Source organism: Rhamphochromis sp. 'chilingali' (assembly GCF_963969265.1).
Source record: "Rhamphochromis sp. 'chilingali' genome assembly, chromosome: 6".
Classification (NCBI taxonomy): Eukaryota; Metazoa; Chordata; class Actinopteri; order Cichliformes; family Cichlidae; genus Rhamphochromis; species Rhamphochromis sp. 'chilingali'.
In genome coordinates this window covers 39,965,058-39,978,357 of record NC_137933.1, presented here as the reverse complement: position 1 = coordinate 39,978,357, position 13,300 = coordinate 39,965,058, and the positions used below count along the sequence as shown (strand labels likewise).

The following is a 13,300-nucleotide window of genomic DNA, read 5'->3' as shown; positions in this document are numbered from 1 at the left end:
CGAGTTCGTCTTCTGAAGCTTTGACAGGATGAAACACTTCCCTCCCTGAGCACACTCACAAATGAATGATTAGGAAAATGAATAAACATTAGATGATATATGAATTTCATAAATGGGTAATTCAGGTTAAAGTAGATCCATATGTGAGTGATTTGCTGCTTGTGGGTGTGGATGAACTGTCAGACATTTGGCCCTCAGGCATAGACGAGCTGACAGAGCTGCAGCATTGATTGGTTCTCTTTTTCCTTTCTTAGCCTTATTTTTTGTTTTTCTGTCATTCTTTGACTTCGTAACCATAAAAAAAAAGTGTCGACTGGAGTTCTGTTTGGTTTTTTAAGAAGTGTGTGTGTGTGTGTGTGTGTGTGTGTGTGTGTGTGTGTGTGTGTGTCAGGTGAAGACGTGGCTACAGGAGGTTGGTGAAGTTCGTCTGAAGAGTCTGGAAGAGCCGGCAGACTCTCTGGTGCTTCTGAATGAAAAACAGCAGGACTACAAGGACTTCTGCACAACGGCATACGTACGACACACACACACACACTCTCTCTCACTCGTTCAAACATTTTTTTTAGCCCATACTGAGGACTGGTCCCCACAGAGGATGAGGTCTGTTTCCTCTGTGTGCAGGACCAGTGTAAACGAGGGAAGGAGCTGCTGTCTCGGCTGGAGCGCCGGGACGACGTGCCGTCCGCTGACCTCCACATTTACGAGGACAAAGTTCACTCCTTCTGGGCTCAGCTGCAGGATTTCACTCAGCGGGTCAGCAGTACCGGGCAGAACATCGAGCGGGCCGTCCGACTCTACGGCTTCTTAGATCAGGTACAGTCACTGAGGCTGTGGCTCATCGGATCGGTTTTTAATGGCAGTTTGAGCCTCACAGTCATCTAAATGTGTAAATCTATATTTAATCTGGTGCTTTCTGAGATTAGCTAAAGTGAATTTCAGTGTTGTGAACAGTACTTGCTGCTCTTTCTGATTATAGCTCCAGCTGTGCTCTGATTTTTCATGTTTTACTGTCTCTCGGTTTAAACCATCTGAGAAGCCTGTCAGCTCTGTCTGAGCAGCTTCGAATCCATCTTCAGAAATCTAATTTTAGCTGCATGTAAAACAGCTGAATGTGGATCGGAGCAGCTGGTTTGTCGTGTCTCTCCTCCTCCTCCTCCTCCTCATATCGTCTCCCTGCAGTGAAACTGACAGCTTGTATTGAGGCCAGGAGGATGAAGAGGGGGGAGAGAGTGTCAATATTGCTTTGTGTACTGGACTCTTTGTAAAGGGGTGTGAGGGGGGTGATGGTCTTTGTCCACATGACTCTGTCTTGTAGGTTTGTTTGTGTGTTTTTATGTCATGCTGATATTTTTATAATGTGCAGATTCTTGAAATTCAGTCATGAAATAGTTGAAGTTGTCCCTCAGACATCCTATAAAAACAAACGCACCGACCACAAAAGTTTCTTCGATCGTTGTTCACATCATAACCAAGAGCGACACGGTGTGAACTCCGGCGCACTTTCGGTTTTCTTTCAGAAAAGATTCAGACTCGTGTCATATTAGGACGTACACAGCGTAGGATGAGGACAGGGCCGTAGATCGACCGGTAAATCGACAGCTTTGCTTTTACCCTCTTCTCCACAACAGATCGGTACAGCGTCCACATCACTACAGACACCACCCCAATCTAGTCTGTCAGTCTCTCACTCGTGAACAAGACCCTGAGATACTTAAACTCCTCCACGTGGGGCGGCAACAAGTCCTGTGACAACTGAAAAATCAAGAATCCAGTTGATCTGTCCAGATCCCACCACACACACACACACACACACACACACACACACACACACACACACACACACACACACACACACACATTGGGTCCCAGCCACACTTAGCCCGAAGAAGTTACATGGTCCACATTCCTGCAACAAACTATATTTTCTCTATCATCTCCCGAGGTGCAGCAGCTGCTGGGCCTCCTGCTGCCTCTTCAAAAAAAACAGCCGCTCATCCAAAGTCCCTTCTGACGACCTCGCGCGTCCGTAGACCTTTGTCTTTCATTTCATTTGTTTCATTTGTTTTTCGAAAGGATGATCCCAAATTCCCTGTAAAAAGACACTTCATGATAAGTTGGTACAGAAATCAAGCGTACAATTACCAACAAAGTAATTATGGTTTTTGCTATAGCTCATAAGCTCGTGCGAATGAACATGACGGACCGACACATTTTTACTCGCTCGGTTTGCTGCAAAGTTGAACTAAACCAAAGGAGAGAAACAGCCTCTCTGTTGAAATGCAACATAGACATAGAAGATTTCTATTTGGGGAAAACAAAAATTGAAATTGCGATGACAAGAAGATTATTTTTCATTGTGTGGAAGTCTTTTCAAGCCTCACTTCCTGTCCTGTCCTGACATGTCTGCTCTGTGGGTGAAAACATCAGCCTGTGGGGATCCGAGCCGCCTCACTCAGTGGTGGGCTCGGCCGGTCGGCAGGCACGTGTTTCAGACCGATGTTTAAACTTTCACCAGTGAAGTTTGTTCGGATGCTTTAGTCACGCCACCAAATTCTGCACAACACCAACCACAGAGTGTGCTGAAGTTTCCTCTCTGATACACTAAGCAGGCAGTACTGACCTGACACACACAGACAGGAATGAAGCGTGTGTGTGTGCGCGTGTGCGTGTGTGTGCGTGTGTGTGTGTGTGTGTGTGTGTGTGTGGTCGGTCCAGGTATCACTCCGGTGCCAAGTTTTCTTTCCATCCCCCTTTCATTCCTTTCACCACAAAGTCTTTGTCGCCGTGGTGATGCCCCCCCTCCTCTCCTCCTGGGACCGCCCATCTGCCATTCAGCCCATTGATGAAGTTTGGGGGGGTCACTCTGTGTGTGTGTGTGTGTGTGGTCAGGATGCTGCTCTCTGCGCGAATCACTCAGGCTTCAGAGCTTCAGCTGAACACACAGGTACGATACACACTTCTTACTGTTTTTTGTTGTTGTTTTTTTAAAAACACACACACAGCTGAGGTTTGCTTTGGAGAAGTTTTATCAGCACGTGTGTGTGTGTGTGGCAGTTTTTCAGCCGTTTGATGTTAACTTGGCGTCACTTTGACTGCAGAGAGATCTTTGAAGCTGCTCTCGCTGCTTGTTGCTCGCTCTCTTTCTGCGCGCGTGTGTGTGTGTGTTACCAGTTTACCTGCTGCAGATGTTATCGTGTCGTTTCCAGATCACGCATGTTGTCATGTTGCTGCGGCTCAGTGACATTCCCACCCTGACTCGTGTTTTTTGCATATAAAGCAACACAGGGTTGCTGTCTGTTTCGATGATGGTGTGTCGGAGGTAATTTTGCTTGTCATGCGTTTTGGGGACGGAGACTCCAGCTAGAGTCTGCAGGAAAGGAAAGGAAATGGGTATTAGCAAATACAAAACTGGCTGTCTGCTCCATTTCACAGCAGTCACAGCGGCAGCATCATTCCCTTTTCCGCTTTGTCGTGTCCACATTGTTCACAGCTGAGTGGCAGGAAAAAACTCCAACAGCTGGCAGAGCGCTCTGTGCTCATAGGTGGACGATAAAGGGAGCAATCTCAGGCTACGGGTTTATTCTGCTGTACCTACACACACTGTCATTTCATTTCAAGGAGCCAGTAAAGAAACTTTAACCTTCCAGTCAGTAAACCAGCTGCTCCACCACAGCTATCAGAGCTCAGTCTCCAAAATCAGTTTGATTCATACCAACTTTTCTCTTCAGAGGGGATGAGCAGCATTCGGAGAAAACATTTGTTTTTTCTTGTATTTACTTATTTTTAAATATTTTTGGTAAAATCACTTAATCGTGATTAGATATTGGGGAAAAATGATGAATTCTATAATTTTGATCCATTTCCAGTTCACCCGTTACCTCTTTAAGAATCTTTAAAAATAACAGCTTTTAGCACAGCAGCGAGGTTTGGCCAGGCGCTAGCAGCTCCACGTGGGCTCGTTTTCAGAATAGTTTCACCACGTTGCCTAGTTTCTTCTCGGATGGCGATACACCAGATCTGGTCATGTGTCAGCTCATTTATTTAATACGCACCACTCGAACACAGTATTGGGTTCATTCTGAACCTCGTCAGTACCTGCTGTGATCCAAACCGTCGACACCTCCTCGGATCAGTTCCTCCGACTGCGTTCTGGCAGCAGTTCCCTTCTGTCAGCTATGACATGCTAGCATGTAGATGTGTTTTTATAATAAGTGATTTTATATTGAAAGGAAGGAGATCAGTTTCCTCTGATCTGGACAGGATACAGCATCTGTCAGTTTTATGTTTTTAAGTTTTCCGTTTTGCACCGAAAACGATGTGTGACAGTTTGTCAGGTAGTGTCTGAATTCTTGAATATTGTGAGCTCACAGTGACCTTTGACCATGAAAATCTTACCCTCCATCTTCGAGTTCAAGTAATTTTTTTTGCCATGTTTAAGTATCTCAAGAATGGGACAAATGGACACCTGAAAACACGACAGCTCTGGGCACAGCTGTTTCTGACGTCGGGGCATAAAAACACTGGTATTGGAGGATTCTGCCTTGTTTGACATTTCTTCCTTTTATATGAAGACTTCAGAATAAAAGCACAGAATATAGAAACGGAGCAAAGAGTGAAGAAACAAAGTGAAACAAAAGACTTCTTTCACATCAACAAGAGTTTGAAGACAAAACGCTCTCCTCCAGGAACCGCAGAACCGTTTGAAGTAGGTTCACCACTACTCCTCTGAAGGAGGAGGAAAGGAGCCCTACCCCCTCCTTTTATATGGTTTGGAGGGTTTTGGCCTCCTCCGCCCTCCCTCTGTTTCCCCTCCTCCTCTTTGGTTGACTGGCTCCAGGCCTGGAGTCCTGCAGGGCCACTGTCCCCAAAACCACAGCCCGTGTGCTCCTGTTTATCCCTCCTCCCCCTCCTGCCTCCCCCCTCTGCAGCACCATAACAACCACATGTTATTTTAATTAGAGTCCTCCTCTTCTCTGCCCCACGTTTTCACTCCCTCTCTTGTTTGGAAACATCCAGAGGCGAGCTGAAACAATCGGCCGAATAATCAATTTATTGATCGACGGAAACGTAATCGGCATCTGTTCTGATCATTGATTGTCGGAGGCCTGAAAATAGATTAAAAGCAAATGTTGTCAGGTTTGTGAAGTGGAAATGGTCCAGTAACGCTGGATCCAAAGCTTCCTTACTTGGAAAGCAGTACATTTCTTCAGCCTTACTTTATAAATCGATGTGAACGATGCTAAAATAATGAAAGTAGACGAAAACAAAGGAACAATCTGTTCCTCATATTATTATATGAACAGTTTCCAACACTTATCTGAAGGACCTTCATATTGAAGTGTAAAGATCCTAAATATTAGAGAGGCTCATGTGATCACTGGGCTCTGTGAGCAGTACTTGGTGATGATGGGGAGGAAGAACACTCTTTTAACAGGAAGAGACCTCCAGTAGAGGGAGGGTCAGCCTTTGGTAATAATGGTACATGCACAGCAGCTCACAACTTGGTCCAAAGAAGCTGCGCGTGTTCAAGTTTCCAACCGTTAATTCTCCAGTCTTTAACCTGGCAGCTAATGCTAACCGTCCCAGACAATCACTGCTAACGGCCGGCCATCATGTGTGCTGCCTCCTGCACGCTCGACCAGGTGTTTCTCTACCTAAACCACAGAGTAGCGCCTGCTGTGTGCTACATGTGGAAGACATTCCAGCCTGTTGCTGCTGAAATAGTCCAAAGACACACAGCATCTGGGTTCATGAAAAGCTTTTTATACAGTCAGAATATTGAGATCTACATTGGTCATTTCCACAGTCCAACCACTGTCTGCCACGGTCTCTGCAGGTAAACTATTCATTATAAAAAGGTCCTCTGAAAACACCCCAAGTCATCTTCATTTAAAGTGGTCCAATCAGATCTTAATAAAATGATTAAACCTGGCTGACAACTAAAATGTACCCACAGTTGTTGTGTTGTAGAATCGAAGATAAAGAGTACAGTTACAATTAGAGATGGCACGATACCACTTTTTTATGTCCGATACCGATATCATAAATTTGGATATCTGCCGATACCGATATGAATCCGATATAGTGTTTTTTAATCAACAAAACTGTTTTTTAAAATATCTTGCTGCATTTTGCAAGTCTGCAAGTTCATACTCAAGTTTAAAACAACAACTACACTAAAGCTATTCTGTTATACCTGTATACAAAAAAAATATTTCATAGTTCAGCAATACTGATCAATCTAATAAACTTAAACCTACACCATCCTCCCTATTCTGGTATTTTAAAGAGTACTTAGCGTAAATATTAAGCAACCTAACTAATAGGGTTCCAACTCCCAGCAACAACAAAAATAAATAAATAAAAAATAGGGAACCACCCCTCACGCGCCACCTCATGATGCTTAATCGACGTAATCAACCTTAATTTGATGCAGTGTGAAAAAAAATGCACAGAAATCAATTATTTTTCAAGAAATATTAAATAGATTCAACATCTTTCTTCAACAAAATTGCAGACTGCACAGATGGTACCTTCCCAAAGGAAAAAGTACTATAGCTTACTAGGGTATATATATTAGACTTAATAGTTACTATATACAGTAATTGACTTCTATTCATTTTACATCAAATTAAAACTTTGGCTGTCAGATAATTATTTATTAAAAGCTCGACATTTTAAATGAGAATAAGAAAGAAAAGTATGTCTTTGTGCCCCCTTTTCCCTGTTAATGCCCTATCGGCCTCCTGGCTAAACTTTGCTAGATCCGCCCCTGCACAGTTACCAGCGTCAGCTACGTAGAAAAAGATCCTCGAGTAGAAAGTAATATTAAATACATTCTAACAACAGCTGATCAAGCTTAAACGTGCTGCTGTTGTTCAGCCGCTGGTTTCCTCTTTCTGGCGCAAAGTGGACCAAAAACAAACAAGAGAGACTCACGACAGAAAAGCCGATCAGCTGATCATTTAAGCAGTTTCACGATTGAAGTAGCAGCCGGAGAGCGAGAGGCAGTCGCTCGTTAAGCTTAACGCAGGAATGCTTTACAAACATTCAGAGATGGACTTACACACTTGCTTTACTTCTCTCGGGGATAACTTTGTCGGAGATGAAATGCCGGGTTGCTAGCGAAGCTCCAAATGCTATCCAGACCACCGACAGGTCCCGCATGCCACAGCCGCTCTATCACGTGATGCATACTGCTCCGACGTGCTAACGTTCTGAGGTGAGTTACGGCGCGTTGCAAGTTTTGCGAGGTGCTTTCGTGATATTTAATGGATCGGATTACATTTTTTATTTTTCTCCGATATCCGATCCAGTAATTTAGGTCAGTATCGGACCGATACGTAATATCGGATCGGTCAATCTCTAGTTACAATAAAGGACTGCTGTGACGATCCTCTCTCTCACACTCTCTCTCACACTCTCTCACACACACACACACACACACACACACACACACACACACACACACACACACACCTTTGTGCATGTGGGAAGTGAGCGGCTGCAGCGATCAGGACACATCAGCAGCTAATCGGTCTGGAGAGCGCTGACCCGGTAGCCTCCTGCCACATCGATGTCCATATGGTTTCATTGTTAGCACGTCCTGTCGGATCATATCTGTGTCACCGCCTTGGTTGTTTACGTCGACCTCATGAAGACGTCTGAATGGATTATTATTAGACCTTATCTAATGAAATATTAACTGACACATCCGTCTGTTTTTGGACCACTTTCTCCTCTTTGAGCCTTTCTGGGAAGACTGATTGAAGAGTTGGTGTAGGTAGAGATAGATGTTGGAGCACACCTCCACCTTCTCAGGCAGGCGTGCAGCAGATGATTGTTGTGCCACAAACCTCTGTGCTTTGCACGTTTAGACTCAAACCATCGCCGCTGTCACCAAATCAGCCGAGACTGAAGTGTCAGAGCTGCTCCTCAGTGTTCTGCGATGCTGGTGGGTTGTTTTCTTTCAGCAGGCACTGAAGAGGGTGTCTGCACCCTCACAGTGAACCCTCACCCTGCTGTGCTTCCAGCGCCCTCTGCTGGCCACACCCTGCCCAAACCCAACCCGCTGTCAGTGCTGCTGAACTTTCCCTCTCCAGGCCTTGAAAAGTTTGGAATAACCTGCACATGACCTTGTGTGCGTGTGTGTCTCCTGCTGTTTTAGTGGTGAAGTAATATGTTAGCTGCATGTCAGGAAGGTAAAGAGTCATTCAGTCATTCTTCAGTGGAGAAGCAGGAGGCCTCTGGTCTTTAATTTAACACACACACACACACACACACACACACACACACACACACACACACACACACACACACTCTCCTCCCCCTCCAGCCTTCAGCAAAAAGGAGATTGGCGGTCGACTCCTTCGTGGTGCGCACACAAACACGAGCTCACACTTCAAAGCTCTCTGACTACACACTTGCAGAGTGACGTCATTGTCGGTCTGTTCTTGTTGTTTGTCCGAACAGACAGAAAAAACGGAGACGCCCTGAATGTTTCAGTGTCGGGTCCGAGTTCTGCTCGCTTTAAAGGAAAAGCTGGAACGGCTTGGACCAGGAAACATCATCACTTTGAAAACAAACGAGGAAAATGTCTTCTCAGAGAGATGATTTAAAAGTTTACATGTTACATCAGCTGTTTTAGTGCGGGCCCTTTAGGACCTCCTCCATGTGAGAAGAGGACCTGCACCATGGCATCTTTGTGTGTGACCCTAGCACAAAAAAAAAAGTGGGCGGGGAAAAGGTGGGTGTTCAACTTGATTGGGGAAACTTAAAATGTTCCCATCATAACCAGCTAAAGTAACCCCATCACTTCCTGCCTTTTTCTTTTTTCAGTCTTTTTGCTTTTGAATTTATTAAAACGAAGAAAAAAAAACATTTCTTCAGTGGGCTGCTGTCTAGGGTCAAAGGTCATGTCATCTGGACAAAATAGATCTTCTGCTCTTTGAATTTTTTAAACGATGATATTTGAGTTTCAGATTGTTTTTCATGTTATAGTAAAACACCTCTGAGCGCTGGGGTGTCACAGCGTCTGTAAATGTTGATTTGAAGCGTCGGGCGAGCAGCAGCCTCAGAGAGCGTTTCCTTCATCCATCACAACCAGCTGGACACAAAGTTCCTGCTGGGCTTTAGCTCTGGTTCTGATGTTTAGTTATCATTTTGAACAGGGTGCCACTGAGAGTGTTTTCTATTGTCCTTAACCAACCAATGAGCACGCACTACAGCGTGACTGCTGATTGTTTGGGTTTTTTTGTTTTTAGTTAGTCGTCTTATTTAATTTCTGACAGATTTTTGATGCTGTCTGACTTTCTCCTGAGCGCCCCCTGCTGTACTTCAGCTAAACTGCAGTCATTTTAACAGGAAGTGGAATGGCGCCTTTCCATCGGCTCTCCATGTGACTCTCCCCTCTCTCTCTGCAGGCTTATGGCTGGGCGCTGCAGGGTATGCGTCACCTAGCTGGGATCAGTATGGAGGACTGCACACTGCCAGACAAATGCCAAGCTGTGATTGGCTGCCTGGAGGACTACCAGCGTCTGCACCCACCAATCTCAGACGCCTGTTTTCAGGAAATGAAGGTGGCTGCGGGTGAACTGCGGGGCGAGCGAGGCCTTCGTCAGTGGAGCTTCGCTTGGTCAAAGTGTCAAGAGACCAAGAAGATGTTTGACAGGAAGATGGAGGCAGCACTCAAGACGCGTGACTCCGCCCACAGGCGCCGCTCTGACTCTGCCACCAGCAGGAGCTCCATCTCCTCCAGGAAGTCTCTGTCAGGACTCTGGCTCTCCTCCCGCCTGCCAGAGGAGAAAACAAATGCCTCCTCGGTTCTTTCCATTACCTCCACCCCTGCTGGCTCCGCCTCCCCTCCCACCCCGCAGCACACGCCGCTCCTCCGGCGACTTTTTCGCAGCTCCTCCTCAGACGAGTCCTCAGACCGTGTGGATATCACTTCCTGCAGTCCCAGACTCCCCCGCCTGGATTCTTCTCCCTGCTTCACTCCATCGTCGTCTTCCTTCTCCCTCTCCTCTTCCTCCTCCTGCAGACGACAGCAGCTCAGGAAGACTCAGAGTTTCGACTGCCCCGCCACCCCGGAGACGTCGCGCTACAGCCCGTCTGCTCGCGCCCTCAGCGAGCCAGTGCGCAGAGGAAACACGGGTGTGTTCATCCGTGGTCTGGAGGTCAGCAGCACTGAGGCAGCAGACCGCACGCTCTGCCCCAGGACACCTTCTCACAGCTGGGGAGGACAGGGGCCACATAGCCCCGGGACACCCAGCACACCCACCGGAGAACCCCGACCCAGGAGCAGGTGGGTAATCCTGGTTCTCAGACTGAATTTGTAGACTGACACTACTCTGCTGACATCTGTGTGTGTGTGTGTGTGTGTGTGTGTGTGTGTGTGTGTGTGTGTGTGTGTGTGTGTGTGTGTGTGTGTGTGTGTGTGTGTGTGTGTGTGCAGCAAGCTGCGTCACATTGTGGAGGAGATGGTGAACACGGAGCGCGAGTACGTCCGCTCACTGCGTTACATCATACATCACTACTTCCCTGAGATGGACCGAGCAGACCTCCCGCAGGATCTCAGGGGGAAACGCACTGTCGTCTTCGGCAACCTGGAGAAACTCCTCGACTTCCACAGCCAGTTTTTCCTGAAGGAGCTGGAGGCCTGCTCGAAGCATCCGCTCAGAGTGCCACACTGCTTCCTCAGACACGTAGGGGACGGACACACACACACACACACACACACACACACACACACTCTTCATATGTACTCTGTGTGAATGTGTTTGTTGTTTGTGTTGAACAGCAGCAGCAGTTCGGTCTGTACGCTCTTTACAGCAAGAACAAACCCAAGTCTGACGCTCTTCTGGCGAATCACGGACACTCCTTCTTCAGAGTGAGAACTACAACCACCACCTCTGACCTTTGACCTTCATGTGACCTCATATTTGTACTCGCACTAACCCCTGCCCCCCTCGTTCCTGCAGAGGAAGCAGCTGGAGCTGGGCGATAAGATGGACCTGTCCTCCTACCTGCTGAAGCCCGTTCAGAGGATGAGCAAATACGCGCTGCTCCTCACTGACCTCATGAAGGAGGTGGGCGTGGCACAAGAGGCGGAGCTTACGGCACTGCAGTCTGCCACCAATATGGTCAAGTTCCAGCTTCGCCATGGAAACGACCTGTTGGCCATGGACGCCATTCGAGACTGTGACGTAAGTGTAGCCTGATCTGAGCTCAGGTGAGACTCGTGTTCTAGACTCACCAGAAATATTGATCTGAGGTGAAAGTCCCCTCCACATCACACATGAATCAAATTCAAGGAGCAGAACTTCTGGAACTGATCACTTGTTTCAAAATCCTTGATGATGGTCTCCTAAAAATTTCTGGATCCAAAATCCTGAAAAACTTTTTTAGTAGTCCAACTAAAAACCAATCACACGACCGCCTTGATGGACATGATTACCACAGTAAGATGGGAGGTTTGTGTTTGTGGGTTTCATGATAAAGACGGAGCTCAAGGTGAGACGTTTAAATCGGACCGTGTCGTTAAAAGCTCCCTCTTTGTGTTTTCTGCTCTTTTAAGTTAAACAGCGTAACAGTATCAGAAACTATTTTCCATATATGCTGTGAAATACTCCAGAAGCCAGTTCAGAGGCTTCCTCCAGCAGACTGCAGCTCCCTGTGAGGCTGGGGGTAGCCTCCAAAAAGCCTGACCAGCCATTCCTTTGTGTTCAGATTACCAAACTAAGGGCTGTGTCCCATGAGCCTCAGCAGAGCCGCTTTTACGGTCTTTTACTTTCTTATAATCCTGTTTTAGCGTCATCGTTCGTGCCCAAGTCTACAGCGTCTTAAATTAAGTTTCGATGGACCTTATGAACATAATTAAATCGGCTACTCTTAGGAATTAAACCCAATCAGCTCTTCTTCTGCCTGCAGGTGAACCTGAAGGAGCAGGGTCAGCTGATCCGGCAGGACGAGTTCACTGTCTGGAGTGGGAGGAGGAAATGTCAGCGTCGCATCTTCCTGTTCGAGGAGCTCGTCCTCTTCAGTAAACCTAAGAAGATGGAGGGAGGGCTGGACGTCTTCATCTACAAACACTCCTTCAAGGTAAGCTCTCCAAGAGCAGGCGAGCCCACGCCAACCGTGAGGCGAGGAATTTTCTGAGCAGAAAACGTGTGCCTGTGCTGCAGACGGCGGACGTTGGTCTGACAGAGTCGACGGGGGACAGCGGGCTGAAGTTTGAGATCTGGTTCAGGAGGAGGACATCCAAGAATCAGACCTTCATCCTTCAGGCGACAACGACGGACGCAAAACACGCCTGGACAAACGACATCGCCCGAATCCTGTGGACCCAGGCCACGAGGAACAAAGGTGCGGATGGCGGAGCGTTCAGGAGAGCGTCGGTGTCGGAGATCAACTCACCCGTTTGTCTTTCTGCCAGCAGAGATGCGTTTGAAGGAGATGGTGTCGATGGGCGTGGGCAACAAACCGTTCTTGGACATCCAGCCGAGCGACGCGGCCATCAGCGACCGAGCCGTTCACTACATGATGAAGAGCAGAGGTGCCGCTCAGACTTTCACTAGAATTCACCAATTAGCTCGTTAGTTACTGATGATCAAAAAGTAAAACGGTGATTGGGTCCTTCAGGTGCCAGAACGCGGGCGTCCATCGCCGTCTCCGTCTTCGACCATTCGAATCCTTTTAAAAGGGGAACGGTGACCTCTGACCCTGCAGCATTAGGCCCGTCTTCAGCCAGCCTGCTGGGACCGCTCAATCTGCACATGTACAGGTGAGACTTACCTGTCCTGCTGTCAAAGGTTCTTGTGCTGGTTTTATAACATCCTCCTCTCCCTCCTGCAGTCAAAGCATCCCCCCTCCTCCCACCACTCAGAGCTCCTTCAGCGCTTCGTGCATCGAGGAAGACGAGCAGGAGCACGAGACCAGCAGCCAGCCCTCCATGAGTACGTCAGCACACACCTAAACTCATGAGTCTCAGATTAGGTTTGAGTAATCTTCGTCCCAATCCTCCAGCCTCTTCACTTTAACGCCTGACTGCAGTTTCTTTTTCTTTTTTCTGTCTTCAGCCACTGAGAGTTCAGGTTCGTCGTCTCGCTGCCTCTCCGGCTCTACTGGCTCCGACAGCGGCTGCGTGTCCTCCCACCTCCAGGAAGCGCTGCCCGAGGAGCCCTCCCCCTCTTCCCCCAGCAAACAGCACCTCAACAGCCCGTACATTTCAGCTGTGAGTGCAGACAGCGCCATGAAGGAGGCGGAGTTAGAGCATTTTTAAATATGTTTGTCATCTCTCCGA

The 13,300-nt window shown here is 47.4% G+C and overlaps 1 protein-coding gene across 1 annotated transcript in view; it reads left to right on the top strand.

Moving 5' to 3' along the window:
• plekhg4 (pleckstrin homology domain containing, family G (with RhoGef domain) member 4) overlaps positions 1–13,300 on the top strand; it is a 60,727-nt gene that overhangs the window by 46,515 nt on the left and 912 nt on the right. The window contains exons 11-22 of the mRNA XM_080883995.1: positions 392–514; positions 622–813; positions 9,423–10,303; positions 10,454–10,703; positions 10,799–10,888; positions 10,980–11,204; positions 11,929–12,099; positions 12,183–12,363; positions 12,437–12,553; positions 12,640–12,781; positions 12,853–12,953; positions 13,077–13,231. Coding sequence (XP_080740121.1) covers positions 392–514; positions 622–813; positions 9,423–10,303; positions 10,454–10,703; positions 10,799–10,888; positions 10,980–11,204; positions 11,929–12,099; positions 12,183–12,363; positions 12,437–12,553; positions 12,640–12,781; positions 12,853–12,953; positions 13,077–13,231 — 2,628 coding nt within the window. The remainder of the gene's footprint in view (positions 1–391; positions 515–621; positions 814–9,422; positions 10,304–10,453; positions 10,704–10,798; positions 10,889–10,979; positions 11,205–11,928; positions 12,100–12,182; positions 12,364–12,436; positions 12,554–12,639; positions 12,782–12,852; positions 12,954–13,076; positions 13,232–13,300) is intronic.